General features: G+C 40.6%; 1 protein-coding gene across 14 annotated transcripts in view; it reads right to left on the bottom strand.

Moving 5' to 3' along the window:
• The window catches only part of ARHGEF28 (Rho guanine nucleotide exchange factor 28), a 75763-nt gene extending 66458 nt beyond the window's left edge, over positions 1 to 9305 (bottom strand). For 8 of the 14 annotated variants that reach the window (XM_015848866.3, XM_015848867.3, XM_015848869.3 and 5 more), the window contains exons 1-3: positions 6604 to 6671; positions 2947 to 2993; positions 1458 to 1518 (exon numbers count right to left, since the gene is read on the bottom strand). In XM_015848866.3, coding sequence (XP_015704352.2) covers positions 1458 to 1518; positions 2947 to 2993; positions 6604 to 6634 — 139 coding nt within the window. In that variant the 5' untranslated portion in view covers positions 6635 to 6671. Of the gene's footprint in view, positions 1 to 1457; positions 1519 to 2946; positions 3084 to 6603; positions 6677 to 9225 lie in introns of those variants that run through there. The other 6 variants (XM_085530310.1, XM_085530311.1, XM_085530308.1 and 3 more) reach the window with 5 other exon arrangements.
• Positions 9306 to 16582: the final 7277 nt, after the last annotated feature.

Here is a 16582-nt window from a genome sequence, read left to right as displayed (position 1 = left end):
ACTCTGACAGCTTTTTAGCTACCTTCTGCCCTCTCCAGATGGCATAACTAGAGCTGAGACTGGAGCAGATGTGATTTCTGATTAGTAAACCATAATCATTCCCCAATGGCTTCACTCCCTCCTATGCTGAGATACGGTCCAACACTTTGGTCTTCTTTGATGAAAACTGTTTGATCATATGGGCACTACCATCTCAAGTACATGCACTGCATTACTGTGCAAGACAAGGACTGCTACTCTGTGCTATGCACAAAAGCAATGAAGGCAGGATAACCATGCAAGACAAACATTTTTGCTGCTACACTCAATACCCTTATGTAGCTCCCATATTCGTTCAATAGGAGAATAGACAAGCATGATGGACTTGATGCAGTACAGGCATTTGACCTAACAGTGATGAGAAAAAAATGAGAGCTATATAATTTTAACGAGAGATTGTTAAAGTAACCTGTGTTCTTACCTTTATGCCTCTGAGTTGATGCCAGTTCATTTCTAGCATATAATTTCTCCATTCATGCACATGAACACACAGCAGCCCTTTGTTTTGCAGCCACTGGAGCCCGCAGGCGTGTAATGTAAAATGCCACCATCTGGGCTCAGCACAGGATCACAGTCAAGCTTCTGCCTGGCACAGCAGCCCCACAGGCAGAGCTCAGCTACCCATCTTTTCCTCCCTGCTCTGCCTTGCATGAGATCCTGTATGCACTTCACTACTGGAGCTTATGACAAACTTGAAAATACTCAAGTTTCCACTATGAGTTTCATTTCCTAAACACACAGTCTTAGTATAATCAGTGATATACCATGTCTGGCTCTACAATGCACTTTACACAGTAGTGTCCAGACATTTCTACATGCTTCATTTAATATACAGCCACATATGCTGGTTCCATTGGAGGTTGGAGCGAGGTGGAGGTCAGGCTCTTCTCTCAGGGAACTAGCCATACAACAAGAAGTACTGGCATCTAGTTGCACTAGAGCAGGTTCAGGTTGAACACTAGGAAAAAATTCTCTTAACAAGTGGTGAGGCACTGGCACAGGCTCACAGGCTGCCTAGGGAAGTGGGTGAAGCCGACATACCTGGCAGCATTCAAGAACTGTGGAGATGTGGCGCTGAGGAACATGGTTTGTGGGCTAACAGTTGGACTAGATGATCTTAGAGTCTTTTCCTACCTTAATAATTCTATGATTCTATTAGATTTTATTAGGTTTTCAAGACCGTAGTTCACACAACAGTTAACAGACCACTGAAAAATTCAAGGCTATCGTGATACTCTAGGATATTCTACATAGATACACTAGAAGCATACACAGATAGAAATCACTTGGTCTTCTTCCAAGTTATGTTGCAATGTCAGTGACATTCAGCCTTCTTAAAAACACCACCTTGTGTGTGTTCAGCATCACAGCACACATCCATTGCTCTCTGGAATTCAGCATGGTTAATTATTTCTTACCTATGTCTAGCAGGGCATTATCTTGAATTTCTTTAGAAGGAATCAGTGTACCTTGGAAGGGCTAGAAAGAGAAAACATCGGCTAAATCTTTGAAGATAAATAGTTACAGTTGTGCTTAGTTGTAGGATACGCTTCAGGCTATCAGAATTCAGCTTAAGCACAGACAAGCAGCAGTTTTTTAGCCATTTTGAAAAAGGCAATAGATAGAACATGCTGCTCCCAGACTAATATGAAAATGAACTATAGTGATGACCTTATGGGGTCAAACACATCATCAAAGAAGAGAGCAAACTACTTTCCATGCAAACTCCAGTTTTCAGCCTACTTCTCCCCTACAAAATTTAGCTCTACCCAGAGTAGCCACTACAGCAGTCTGAAGGAAAGAGCCATTCCTAAAGCAGCCCCATCTTCATTGCCTGAGTTGCTTGTGCCTAAAGAAATATCATAGGGTAGTTCACCTTTTATAGTGAACTACAGCCTTTCTGCTAGTTCAAAATAAGAGACAATCAATAGGATACCAGAACCTTTTAACTCCTAATAACAGTTCTGAGCTGAAACATTCTGCCTCAAAGAAAATTATTGGCATAAAATCCAAAATGCACACAAAATGCAGAAATAAATTTGAGATGACACAGTTATACTAGCAACACATGAATTCCAAAGAAATGGCCAAACCGCTTTAAACTAGCACTTAAAAAAATAACTACAGACATCATACTCAGAATTATGCAACAGAAGTGGTAGTCCAGCATGTCTAAAACTTAAGCATTATGGAAAAAAAAAACCAATAGTCACTGAGTGTGAGGGAGATATCATCTCTACCAGGTTTTTCAGCTTTTGTCAATCTGCTTGAAAAGGTGCTAAGAAAAAAATAATAAAATCAATCAAACAAAAGAAACAAATAACACTGGGAGAGATTTTCTGGTTTTACAAAAAGCCATATATAAATAAAAAAGCAGAATAAAAGATTCTAACACTGTTGATTAATGATATTTCTCAAAAACACAGTTCCTTCCCAAACGCTGTTAGATAGTTCCATCTAAAAGGCAACAGGAACTGTCATCTTTCCCACAGAAAACATTTTTTCCCTGTTAAGGACTAAGTTACCATAGTTGGCTTGCTCAGGTGCAGTAAGCCATTCCACCTCAGGGATGAAAAACATGCTCACAGGAGACGGGTTTTGTCTATTAGACAGACTAATAGCTGAGCTTGAAGGTGCTGGGAATGACCATAAACATAAAATTTCTGGTCCAAAAGTTGAGTTTGTTTTTCTGGTCCAGCTTTCTGGCTCTCAACCACAGAACAGAATCCTTCAAATGATAACCATCTGCACAGGCAGCTCTTCCCTCAGAATGGAAACGGGCAGGAAATGTTACCTGGTAGACAACAGTTAGTTACTGGCTTTGGGAGGTGCTCAGATAGGCAAGCAGAGGTTGCTGTTTCTGAACCTAAAGAGAGCTTAGCTATTTGTAAAAGGAGAAGTATGTACCTTCACATCATCCTGGGACAAATCATCAGGTTCCAAGCTCACAGGACCTGTAGAAGCAAAATTCCTGCCTTTAACAAAAAGCAAATTCAGTTTGGGTCTACTCTTGTTTCTGCCGCTGTTCTTTCTCCTTTTTCAAACAGGAGAGGGAGAACAACAAGCAAACAAACATGCAGGCAAGCCAGAACAATGGACTTGTGCAGCCCATGCATCCCCCCTCAAAGCAGCATTCCCGTGGGCAGCGTGCAGGCTAGGAGCACAACAAGTGCTATGTTATTGTCATGGGCCACTTATGAACAAGCTATTGAAACCAAAGGCACAAGCTAGGAAAACACAGTGACTTGTCAGTCAGCTGCTGATTAACCCCCAGAGTGTTCAAAAATACCACCGGCTCTTGTGCTGTGGCTTGCAATAGCTCTGAACAACATTTAGACTCTGCTTCTGAAGAGGCCTTTTGTGTTTTCCAAAGTAAGATTTCACATTTTAAGACGCAAAAAGAAAGAGAAAAATAACTTCATTTCTGTCATTCTCCCTTTTACAGTTTCTTCTCAGAACAGTACGGAAGGACAGCATACACAAAGCCAGGATCACACTTAGCAAGTTTTTCCCAAACACAGCCTCCAGTGCTATTGTAACACAGCAAAAAGGAGAAATCTGGCTAAAGGAATGAAAATATGAACACTAGCATCACCCAGGCTACCAGGAACAGTATTATTTGGTAAGTATATTTTTAGTAATAACAATTATGCAGCCAAATCTATGCTGGTAAACTTATTTCTTTTTATACTGAATCTTTTGAATTGAGGTTCAAGACTGTTCTCAGCTATGCAAATCCCTCACAATTCTGTATCTCCAGGAAATCACTAAACAAACTATGACTCAGTAGCTGATATATGGTGGCTTAGGGTATCGCCTTAAGGAGTGGTATGCTTTTGGTTCCATGCACTGCTAGAAGCATTAAGCGCTGCAGCTTCTGCTGACTGCCTCAGGCTACATTTTTAAAGCTCATTTCTGGAAAAGGAATGTCCAGGTTCTCTGAGATACTTATCTTTTTACAGAACTGACATACTATTATTCTTATTATTGTTGTTATTGTTATCTGAACAATAGTAACTCTCAGAATAAATTATGCTTCCTCCATAGCTAACAGTTATTCGGCAGAAAATGGCTTAGACCTCCAGATAACAACACTCAGTTAAATTCCACGGTCAGGAAACGAAGAAAAAGCACGAAGTGGATTTGGATTAACCAAAACACCATCTACTTCATTTTTTGTTCTTAACCCTTATGGATAATGTATCACTCGTGTATTTTAATTTAATGAAGTTGCTTTGGGATATTCGCTGATGGCTCTCTGCTTTCATTTGCATTTCACAACAAGCAGTATACTGTTAGCAGTCTCTCCAAGACAGAAGCTCAAGGCTTCTGATAGCATTGTATTTTGAAGGCCTGTTGGTCTTGACTTCAGGCCCATCCTGAAATCAGTAGCTATAGGAACAGCACTACTACAGAACTACTTGGAACAACAGCAGTTTTGACATCTGAGGACTAACTTCTCATGACATTAATGTATCAAACGGCGTCCCAAGCTTAGCAGCCACTTTGCAAGGGAGCTCACTGAGTGTAACAGTGAGTGAGAACATAAGCAAAGTATATAAAAAGTACTCCATTAATTGTTTCTTATCATTTCTGCATGTAGAGGAAGCAATATTAATTATACACAGAAAAAATCTATTTGGGTTGCTTGAATGCTTGCCAGTTGAGAGCTGGAGAGCATAAACCAAACTACAAGTCACCGGTAACAATCATTAATGAACTTGCAGTACCTGGATTTGCTGGTAAGTGGTGAAAAAAGAAGGAAACAAATAGATAAATAAATATGAAGGACTGATTGATATACAGATGATAAACAAAGAGAATAGAAAACAGGAAATGTAGAAAACTTTGCTGCCCATTAGTAATAGCTAAGGACTACTATTGTGTACATGTAGAAAATGGAGAGTGCAAAAGGTGCAAGTCTGATTGGCTTGTTACTGTTTTTTGACAATTCCAAACCATTTTCATACTAGTTCGTGTAGTTTATTGCTTACTATCCAAATGTGGCATACTGTTTTTGCCCAAAATGAGATTTTTTTTATTTTTTTACTTTTTTTTTTTCCAAACAAGACAAAAAACAGATCTGGTCCATAAAGACACAGAACTATATAGCTTCCACTGAAAACATGAATAGATAAGTTTCCCACCATCTTCATGGATCTTGATATGGTGTGGAAAGTGTACAAGGATCCTCACAACCAGGAACTACAGCAGGTTGCCCAGAAAGGTAGTGGATGTCCTGTCCCTGGTAACGTTCAGGAAGGGCTCTGAGGAACCTGATCTAGGTATAGATGTGATGCCTCTGTCCATTGCAGGGTAGGCTGACCAGATGATATTTAAAGGTCCCCTCTAACTCAAACAATTTTATGAACTAGAATCCCTTTCACTTTTGGTGAAATCATCTAAGTAATTATCACCAAAAAGTTGCACAGCCTAACCTAGTGTTATCTTCCTACCTATGAAGTGCAGTGTGAAGATCATGCTGGACAGAGCATGGCTCACAGATAAATATCCAGAGTCATGTGCCTGTTGCATCATCAAAGTCATGCACATACTTAATAATCAAAGCGAGCCACATACTTTGTATTGTAAACTTCTGCTTACATTTGCAAAAACAAATGCATAGTTTGCAACTGCCACCAACTGTAAAACACAACCACTGTTTCCGCAGTTCAGCCACTCACTGAAAGCTACTAGCTGATGCTGCCTGGATGCTGTGGTCCATCCTGGCCCTGATCCTGACAAGGCCTCATACAGGTACTTATATCACTCTGCTCTCATCAGGACTGCATGCAGCACAACAGCTCAGCCAGAGCACAGCCTCTGATGGAGCTCACTGCTCGAGCAAGCTACTTCATCTTAATGTATACAGCGCTAGCCACTTAAGCAGGGGCAAATTTTTAGCTAGTTCCTAACAGTCATACATAAATATTCCAGCTGTCATGCTTCTGATGCTTAAGAATGTAATTTGGTGGTATTTCCTTTTCAGCTGTAAATGATCTTTGCTCTAAGGTAGAAAAGGATGCATCCCAGCAATGAAACAGCATTCTAATTGGAAAGTACAGTTCTGCAGTCTTTATGGAAGCAAAACGCTAATGCTTATTTCAATGTGTAGTTGAAACAGGTGGAAATTCTGCCACATTAAGAAGTCTGGATTCAGTCCCAAAACTATTCACACAAAACATTGCTTTTTTTTTTTTTTTTTTTTTTTTTTTTTTAACCCTGCCTTTATTAACTAGATTTACTTCACCAGAGTTCTCATGCTGCAGCGTTGATTCAGTTAAACACTGCCCTCTCCTGGAACCTGCTGGCATTTTTCTGTCTCTTGCAATAAAATTTGTTCAGACCTTTCCAGTCACTACACGTTCCATAGCATTTTTTAAGGAACAATTTCTATTCAGTATTGGAAAATCAATGTTTTGTAGGGAGTGTAATGATCTGCACATCTATCCACAGGTCTCTAATATCATATGAAATGTGATCTTCCTGAATAGATAGTACATGAATTTGTGCCAACTTTCCAGAGATTTTAAAGTGTTTAATTTATAGAATAAGAAATTGTACCTTCTACAGAGTTTGTTGTGCTGCAGCGCATCTCTGGATCTTCCACTGGCTCAAGCTGGTTTGAATTGATACTCTATTAAACAAACAAACAAACAAAAAACTAAGAAAAAAAAAAAAAAAAAAAACAGCGATGATGATAATAATTTTATTTCATGCCCTCAGCGTTTATGTTAAAACTCAGAAACAAAATCAGAGGCTATCAATCAAATATAGTATAAGTAATACTACAATGACTGATAAGGGATTCCACAGGATACTTTATCAGTTTCCCTCTCTCAGGAGGAAGAGAAAATTTTGCTTACATATACAAGGGATCTGAAATGCCAGACATAACATTGGTACATGGAGGTACTGGAGCAGGTCCAGAGAAGGGCAACGAGGCTTGTGAGGGGCTTGGAAAATCAGCGCTATGAGGAGAGGAGGGAGCTAGGGCTGTTTAGTCTGGGGAAAAGGAGGCTGAGGGAAGACCTTATTGCTCTCTTCCAGTATCTGAAAGGTGCTTACAGTGAGAGTGCAGCAAGCCTCTTCTCACTGGTTACAGGTGACAGGATGAGGGGAAATGTCCTCAAGTTGTGCCAAGGTAAGGTTGGATGTTAGGAAACACTTCTCTACAGAAAGGGTAGTTAAACACTGGAATAGGCTCCCCAGGGAGGTGGTTGAGTCACCATCCCTGGATGTGTTTAAGAGCTGTTGGGATGTGGTAATCAGAGATATGATCTAGCAGAGGGTTGTTAGAGTTAGGGTACAATGGTTAGGCTGCGGATGGACTTGATCTTTAAGGTCTTTTCCAACCTGGTTGATTATATGATTCTATTATTCTGTGATTCCTCTAAACCTTGAGCGTTCCCTTCCACCTCACTGACAGATGCTGCTACCTTCACAGCATAGCCCAGAGGAATTTGCTCACCATCTGAACCATTCACAGCCTTTCTCATCTTCAGAACATCCTTCTACTTATAGCCCAACAGAGTCACAAAACTTTAGGGTTTAAACTTTTTTGAATTGCAAAGCCCCTGAGGGTTTCCAGTGTAGGCAAAACTCCTGCATGGGTAACTCACATTTACAATCAGCCGTGTCTGTTTTAAGTTTTTCGTGCTATTTTAGACACATAAGGAGCACTCAAGGGGCCAGCAGGTATCTGCAGTCAGGAACTGAAAAGCATAAATGAGCAAGACTGCAGCTTTCTGGTGTGAAAATCTAGTACTCCATGACACCCTAACTGGCACAAGTTTCCTCTGTTTAGTCCATGCCTTTTTCTCAGCCAACACTAAAATAACAATGTGAGCATTCATGCAGTCTTGAAATACAACAAAGTAGATAGATAGTCTTGGTTTGCTATAGGGAAGTTCAAAGACCCAGCAGAGCAATAAATTCTACCTCTACTTTGATGTGACCATTGGAGCTACTATGCTTCTTGAAGTTTCCCTTGTTCACCTTATGCTTTGGATCTGGCAAAGGGCTTCAAGTCCTTGCTTACAACCAATTAATTTTATTTTACTTTCTGTATGTAACACATAGACTAAACATGAGAGACTGCTTCACCACCACCCCCCTCCCACCCACACACACACACACACACACATATCAAGATGACAGCTGGTCTAAAGAAAATTAGCCAACAATGTGATCTTCCTAGTTATTTTTGACTAATTTCTGATATATTAAAAACAGTGCAACACCAATGCTGGAACAAAATGGGGGCAGTCCTCACAAAGGAGGGTCCAGGCTGCTGCATGTGTAGGACCAAGCAAAATGAGAATGCACAACTGAAGGCTGTCAGGCTTGTTTCTGGAAGTACAGAATTTTGCAGCCTCTTAAGAGTTTTTGTCTCTGAGAGTGATGCAAACATCTCACACACCATACTTCCTTTTTCCATTTCCAGGAAGAACAAGGATTTGTAAGAAAATGCCAACAACATAAATAACAATGCATTCCTCAATACAGCCTAGGTTTCACTATTGGGATTACCATTGTTTCCATGGGAAGGCCACACACAAATTGCAGGTGTTCTGCGAGCTACAAATACAAGTAACTGTTTGGGTGTTTTTTTATTGTATTGGAACAAATCAAACTCCTGGCAGTAAATATACAAGATCATACAGACGATATACATGAGATTATATTTCATGTAATCTTTCAAGTCTCAATCCAAAATAAATTTAAAAAAAAAAAAAAAAAAAAAGTGATGCGCTCCTATTTAAGAATTCATGTTTGTAACAAAATAAGAGCCAGAGCATTATAACTAAACTCCTCTACAGCAAAAGCACATAGTCTGTATTTTCTTGCTGTGTAAAATACACGAGGGTTGGTATCTGATATCCCAGATACTACACCAGCACAAAGAAGAATGAAACTAAATTAAATATTACAAAATATCAAGACAAATAGAATGGCAATATAATCAAAGAGATTCCAGGGGAAGATATTCACCAGAAAGTCTACAGTGAACCAGAGACAACTTGGCGTGTAAAGGAGGCTTTGATAAAGTTCTCCACATCTCTCATCCTACACCTCCATACACACAAAGAGCTGTATTTACTCAAATAGAAGCCTACAACAGTAGTCCTTCATTATGCTACCATGAGTGAAACAAGCAGTTCAAACTAAGAGGCTGGTTCCTACCTCATGGAGCAGCAGCCTGTTCCAGAAGTGCTTCCTGAAGAGCCTTACATCTGACTCCAGTAAGTGCTTGGATGTGTGGTCCAGCGTCAGTGTCAGAGCTGCTGACGAGCACACAAAGCACATGCAGGCCCCCTTGCTGATCTCCACTCTGACAACATCAGGCGAGAGGCTGCCCTGGAAACTGGAACCAAATGCTAGCTGAACCAGGGTAGATGCTCTTTCTGCAGGTAGGGTGAGCATACAAGCATGGGATCCCTTCTGCAGCACAGCCAGCCAGCATCCCAGCACGCCAGAGGCAGAAAACGTGACACATCCACTCGAAACACAGCTGGGCAAACAAATACCCACCAACAACTCCTTTCAGAACTAAAATGCAGCTCAGTGTGGAAAAAATCCCTGTGACTTCCCTAGAAGTGCTTGTTAGTCACCAGTAAATGAAGTCGAAAAGAATAAGCAGTGACAATACCTACCTCTCCTCATTGCTGTAAGTTAGCAGCAGTACCTCTTCCTGTTACTGTTGCCATATATAGTAGAAGGACATGACTGGCAGCTAGGTTTTGTTATCCCACCACCGACAAAAACACAAAGTGTCTCAAGGGAACACAGCATTGTTCGGATGTTACAAACAATTCCTAGCGAGACCTACTGCACCAGTGTGTTAAGTGTTTTAGGTTTTCTTTCAGACGAGTTGAAGTGTGCATGTGTGTAACTCCTGTATTAACTACACACTGTATGGAACTGGGGCTGAAAGAACCACATTAAAAAAACCAACAATATATACATGTACAGGCTATATGTATATTTACACACACACACACACATATATATACAGCCTTGTTCTTGCCTTTTTCCCTGTATTTGCAAAGAAAATCAACGTGGAGGAGGGCTTCTAGCAGTGAACATCTGGTGCTGTGAGACATGCACATTGTGCAGCTCTGCAGGTCTGTGCAGGGCAGATGGAACTTACCTGAAATCACTTGCCCTTTAGTCATCTGTCAGCCAGGCAGCCCTCTGGCAAAAGCAGTCATTGCTGCACCAGTGCACTTGCCATTGATTTTCCCTTGCTACTTCCATCTCAAGAGATACAGAGATAACAAAGTCTTCCCAGAGTTTTGTAACATTCACCTCTCTGTACCTTTAAGCATTTCTATGCACATCTCAAGGTATGCCTTTACGTGTAAACAGCAGGTCAGCAGTCAGCTGAAATAGCACTGAGAGAGGTATCTGATGGTCCTCTGTCACCTCATGCAGAGCAGGCTGGGCACAGCTCACATAGCCTGCAGGGCCCCCTCCTGTCATCAGCTACGCTCTAGTTATTAAGAAGTTAGAGCTCTACCAGTAAACTCCTCAAGAAGGCCAGTGGTATCCCGGGGTGCATTATAAAGAGAATTGCCAGCAGATCAAGGGAGGTGACCCTCCCCCTCTACTCTGCCTTGGTGAGGTCACATTTAAAATACTGTGTCCATTTCTGGGCTCCCTAGTTCACAGAAGACAGGGATCTCCTAGAAGGAGTCCAGCAGAGAGCCACAAAGATGATAAAGAGCCTAGAGTATCTCCCATATGAGGAAAGGATGAGTAACATGGGACTACTCAGCCTGGGGAAAAGAAGACTGAGAGGGGGATCTGATTAAAATTTATAAATATCTAAAGGACAGTGGGAGGCAAGAGGATGAGGCCCGGCTCTTCTCAGAGGTGTGTAGCAATAGGACAAGGAGAAATGGCCTAAAACTTGAAAGTACACAATTCCATACACACATAAGGACACATCTTTATGGTAAGGGTGATGGAGTGCTGAAGCATGTTGTCCAGAGAGTCTGTGGAGTCTCCTTTCATGGAGATAGTCAAGACACATCTAGACTCCTATATGTGCAACCTATTATAGGGTGCCTGCTTCAGCAGGGGAGTTGGAATCTATGATCTCTTAAGGTCCCTTCCAACCCCTGTGATTCTATAAAACAGCAAATTGTTATATTCACTTTGAGAAGACTTCAACTAGTTTGGAGTGCCCATTTTTGCTCAGGGAAGTCTAATGGTGTTGCTCCATCCTCATTAAGTAGCGCTAATGCCAGTGTCCCTCCAGGCAGACCCACTAAGAACTCAGAAAGTTTAACCAAGACCAATTTCATTCCAAGGTGGAGAAGAGTTTCTTTGAGTGTAGGCTCTGAAAAACACAATAAACAAATGAAACAATCACTACCAAACCACCATTGTGTTGGCTAGGAAGCATCAAGTAAAATTTTTATTCTGAAGCAACAGCTCAGCTTGGGTTCAGAAACTCTGAAAGTATTTAGGCCAAACCCATCTTTTAATGAAAATAACAGGGGTAGTTACTTAGCTGTGTCTGCAGAGTTAAACTTGGATATACAAATGCCACCTGAGACCAGGAGGTAAAGAAAACATTTTTAATTATACAACTTCAGTATTTCTCTTGTTCTTTGTATATAATATAGCATTCAGCAGTATCCTCATATATACTACAGAAGATACAGTCAAAAGCAATATCAGTGTGCCATCAGATTTTCTTTGAATCAGTGTCTACGGGGTAAAGCTGTTATTCTGAACAGAGGTATTGTGAAGTTACATACAAATATAGTGGCTCATTGCTGATTCCCATTCAGTTTAAGTACTCACTAAAAGTATCATGAGCATTTCTTTTATACAATCATCAAAAGCAAGCTTGAGGAGTTCTCAAGAGGTCTCTAGTCCATTCCCTGCCCTAAAACAGGATCAGCTCAACCCACTCACCTCTGACAAATGTTTGTCTCATCTATTCTAAAACCCTCCTGATGACAAGGGGATTTCATAACCTCTGTGAGCAAATCACACAAGGGCTAATTTACCCACACAATTACAAAGATATGAAATGTATAACCTAACTCACTCTGCCTCAGGATAAGCCTGCTTCTTCTTGCCCCATCCGCTACGGGCACAAACCCCTGTTTTAGTCTGCGGCTTCCTTTTACATATCTGAAGGCTGCAGTCATATCAACTGAGACATTTCCTCTCCAGACAACAGGGGAACTGCTTTCCACAAAGCAGGGTCTTTGCAAACGTCCTCTCAGAGCTGGGATCTCATTAACCTCCTTGGAAAAAGCTGGCCTTATAGTAGTTATGTATGTTTTAAGTGAAATGGCATATAGTGGCATATATATGATGTATATTTCAAAGCTTTCAAGTAAGTGCTACGTTCTACTTCACTGAACCCAACTCAAGCATTTGCAGAACCACTTTGAATAGACAGGGATATATCTGTTCATACATTTGTGGATAAGACAACACTCAGTATGTTGCTGATTTAGACCCAGGTAATGAAAATCCTTAACACTGGGCTGAAATACATGATAGTTGTGATTTGCAGTAGCCACACTTAATGTTATTTGCAGTAGCCACACTTTAAGATACATAAAGGAAATTTTCAGTATGTCAAATCCAGCCTCTTTTCCTTATATTGATGTAATTTTGTGCTAGCCCAGCCTTTCAAACCCTCTGACTTCTTTTCAATCCACTTGGTATGGTATGCAAAGCATTAATGGGGCTATGTTTTTAGGAAGTGAAACTAAGTGATGTGCAAGAAGAAAGAAAAAGCAGGACAAAAGGGCTCCTCAAAAGAGCAGCAGCAGAGAACTCATCTATTTATCTTCTGTGCAGATGAGCTCAAGAAACCCAGGACAACCTGGCATTAGAAACAATCTTCCCTCTCCTGTCTGATCTTGGGCGAAAGGTTTCTTGCTTCCTACTTCAGCACTGCTACTTAGTCAAGGTCAGTGATAGCGTTTCCTTTGTGGCCTGCCCCAGGGCAGCCGGCCATGGCTGCTGCAGATGTCCACTGCCAGTGTAGACCCCAGGCTGTGCTGGGCTATGGGCCTTGGGCTAGGCCTTCAGTTCTAATCGTTGCAAGCATTAGCCAGCTGATGCTGACTGAGAATCCAGGATAAGATCTAGGACATATACACCTAAAAATGAATCACTTGATCCGGAAGGGTCTGGGTGATTCAACAAAGACACGTGAAGGGGGGGCTTCAGAGAGGACACTGATGTGACTCCAGATTTGAAGCCCAGCAGAGTGCTGCTGCCCATCTTGGTCTGCCTGGATCTGGGACCTTCTTCTACAGAGGACCATCTAAATGAGCATGACTCAGGCTTCACAGAAAGATCTGTAGACTGTGGAAACAGTGATTGCAATAGCAGACCTCAGTAGTGCTTCCACCTTGGCAAGATGACATTTGGACCTACATCTTCACAATTCTTTAGATCACCTATCCAATAGGAGCCTGTCCACTTTCTTATAGAGTAATTAAAAATTAGCAGGAGGAAATCCAAGGGACTTGAGGCAGAAGACCAAGAAAGCAGCCTGACTCTAATAAAGAGCACAGCTGGAGTCAGGCACAAGCACACCCACACCTGGCATGCACACACCAAAGAGTTATGGTTTAGATGCACAGGAAATGTTGTGGTCTAATACACAGGCCCCAAGTAAATATTACACATTTCCAGGTTAAAATTTTCAGTAAAGTATGGGTTTTCAAAACTGCCCCCTTGCTCCTAAGCACTTAAATTCTTCTGAAGTCCCATTTTAAACCTCTTTGTAGGTTCTTTAGATGTTTCTGATTAGACTGTTTTTTCTATATACACAATCATTGCATGCAAATATTTTAACATGTATTAAGCACACTAGGCATCTGTTCATATACTAACCACAGCCCAACCGTCAGATTGAAAACATGGAAATAAAAGGGCAAACTATCATCAAGTCCATTACATGAGTAAAACTTTGGTCTCAGGCTACTGAGTCTCAATGTATTTTATAATACTGTAAATAAGTACGGATAGACTGACAGTCAGATGGAATGAAGGAAGAGAAGGAAAGAAGGAGGGGAAAAAAGAAAGGAAGGAAGGAAGGAAAAATAAAACAACAACAAAACACAGGTAAGGTGTGGTAAGGGGTGAGGCAAGAGTAGGACTCTCCTGCTTGGCAAAAAAGGAGCCCTTAGGAAGAATTCCACCATTAGGAATAGCCACCTCTATGCTTTGACAATACAGTAAGGAAAGTTACACTTCTGGAGGCCAAATCATAAAAACAACATAGTTGGAGAAAGTCTGTCACAAAAGAATATAGATTTAGAAATAATTTAAATAATTGTTATTAATCTCTGTGGTTTTAAAATCTACAATAACATCATCTGTGGCCTCACCACAAACATTCTCTTAACTGATTTTTATCTGCCCTACCTAATAACCTATAAATGTAACATTAGTTTAAATTTTCTCATGGATAGCTTAAAAGCATGTTGTATCACACCCAGCCTAGCAGCTCACATAATTGTTTCACTCTCATGCACATAGCTGGAAACAGCACTTGGATCCCTCTGCTACCTACAACTCTGCTGTGCTTCTCTCACTACTCCCATCTAGCTTGCCTAGGAGCAAGAAGAACATTGATGATCTACATTGATTATTAATAGCTTTAGGATACCTAAATCTGAAATATAAATTTTAAAGTCTTCAAGACAAAGGTAAATTATTTCCTTAAATACAAGGAAAACATTTTTCACCACAAGGATGGCCAAACACTAGGACAGGCTGCCCAGAAGGGTTATAGACTCTCCATCTTTTGGAAGTGTTAAAAATATGACCCTGAGCAACCCAATCCAAATCTGATTCTAGCCATGACCAGAGGGTAGGAACAGATCACATCCAGTGATCCTTTGCATCCAAATTCTGCTGTTATTCTGTTCCATGATTCACAATATCAAGCAAGGAAAAGAAAGGGAGGGAGAGAAAGAAAAGACTTGATGATTGGTAATATTTTTTTTTTAGCTGGATCAGACTAAAAAGTAAAGATTCTCCACTAAAAAAAAGAGTGAATTTGAAACAGCTTTTTTATTATAGTGTTTATGTTTTTAAAGAACAATTTCCAGTTTCTCTTACTCCTCTTAGTCTGGTTCATCAGTGTGAGGGAACAAATGGCATTTTCCCATATTTTTTCATTTTCATTTATGCTTCCCTTGAGGAAGATTCTAAACGTGGCAAAACAACCAAAGCAATAAAAAAACACCACATCAAGAAATAAAAAATAAAGATGTGGTGAAAAACAAGTAAAATAATTCACTGAACTGCATTCAGTGGTAGAAAAGGGAAGAAAACCAGCAAACAATGAAAACATAAGGCTTCTTCAATAAATTCATATTGAAATGGTTATACAGTACCATTTTCCATCAAGACACAAAACCAGCAATTAATAACCTTTGAAAGATGCATTGTTGGCTGATTCATACTGGGTTAGATACCACAAGGCAAGTGGTTCTGTAAAGGATATGCACTATCAAGACATTATTTTGCATCACATCCCAGATCTCTAGCCAAAACACTCTGAGTTAAACAGAGCTGAGCCAAACACAATCTGTTTTAAGCATTAAATAAATCCCTTTGTTCTGCCTTGAAGCTGAATCCCTTCCTATGTCCAAAACAATAAACCAAAAACAAATATTTCTCTTTGATAGAAATGACTAAGCCCTTTCTGGGCTATGAATCTCATTCACTTCCAGGATGGAGACTGAAAACTCAAGACTTGCGACTTGAAAAGCAGAGACATCAAAACCAGCTGACAAATTCCACTTTTTCCAGGCTTCATTCTTTTATGTATTACTCTTCATTTTTTTTCATTTTCCATAAGAGGTATGAGATTGTTTTTAAGAATGTGTTCAGCACACCCCGCTGCTGCACAAGCATATGCATGTACTTAACTTTGAGAACATTTCCATGAATGATGTCAGGGCTGAGGTGGCATCTCCCTTTCCACTATACAAATAACTGGAATATCACATTTTTCCTTGTCCTCCCCATTCCTCACATCATCATCTGCCCTCCGTGTAGTACCTTCATCAATCAAATAGTTGAATACAATTATCAGTTGAATAAGTCCCTCCTAGCTGAAATTATTCTCATCTACTCCAACATCCTTTGATCTACCTGAGACAAAGCCAGCTGGACAGGGCCCAAGAAGCAGGTCACCACAGACAGTCATATCTTCTGACCTTGGTCTGGCTGAGCCAGACCAGTAGCCACCAAGATGGCACCACAGCTGGCATCAACTCTGCAGAGGGAAAAGAAGATATGGTCGAGGGTGGAGCTCCTAAACTGACTTTAGGGAGCCTTGTTCAGCTGTCCCATTACAGGAGGATCTCATCACCAGCCCCTCATGGTAAAGGCAGAGCATAATGCCATCACCTACACCTGCAGATGAAGCTTCAATTTACTGCTTGAACAACTCTAGCAAAAATGATAACTACCAAAGGAAACAATTTCTGCTAGCAGAAGGATATCACCCTTCCATTTATAATGCAGCCAAATGCTCTCT

Source organism: Coturnix japonica, chromosome Z (assembly GCF_054131305.1).
Source record: "Coturnix japonica strain WE chromosome Z, WE-NBRP24, whole genome shotgun sequence".
Lineage (NCBI taxonomy): Eukaryota > Metazoa > Chordata > Aves > Galliformes > Phasianidae > Coturnix > Coturnix japonica.
Note: the sequence above shows the minus strand (reverse complement) of the source record. Positions and strands in the feature narration are given on the sequence as shown.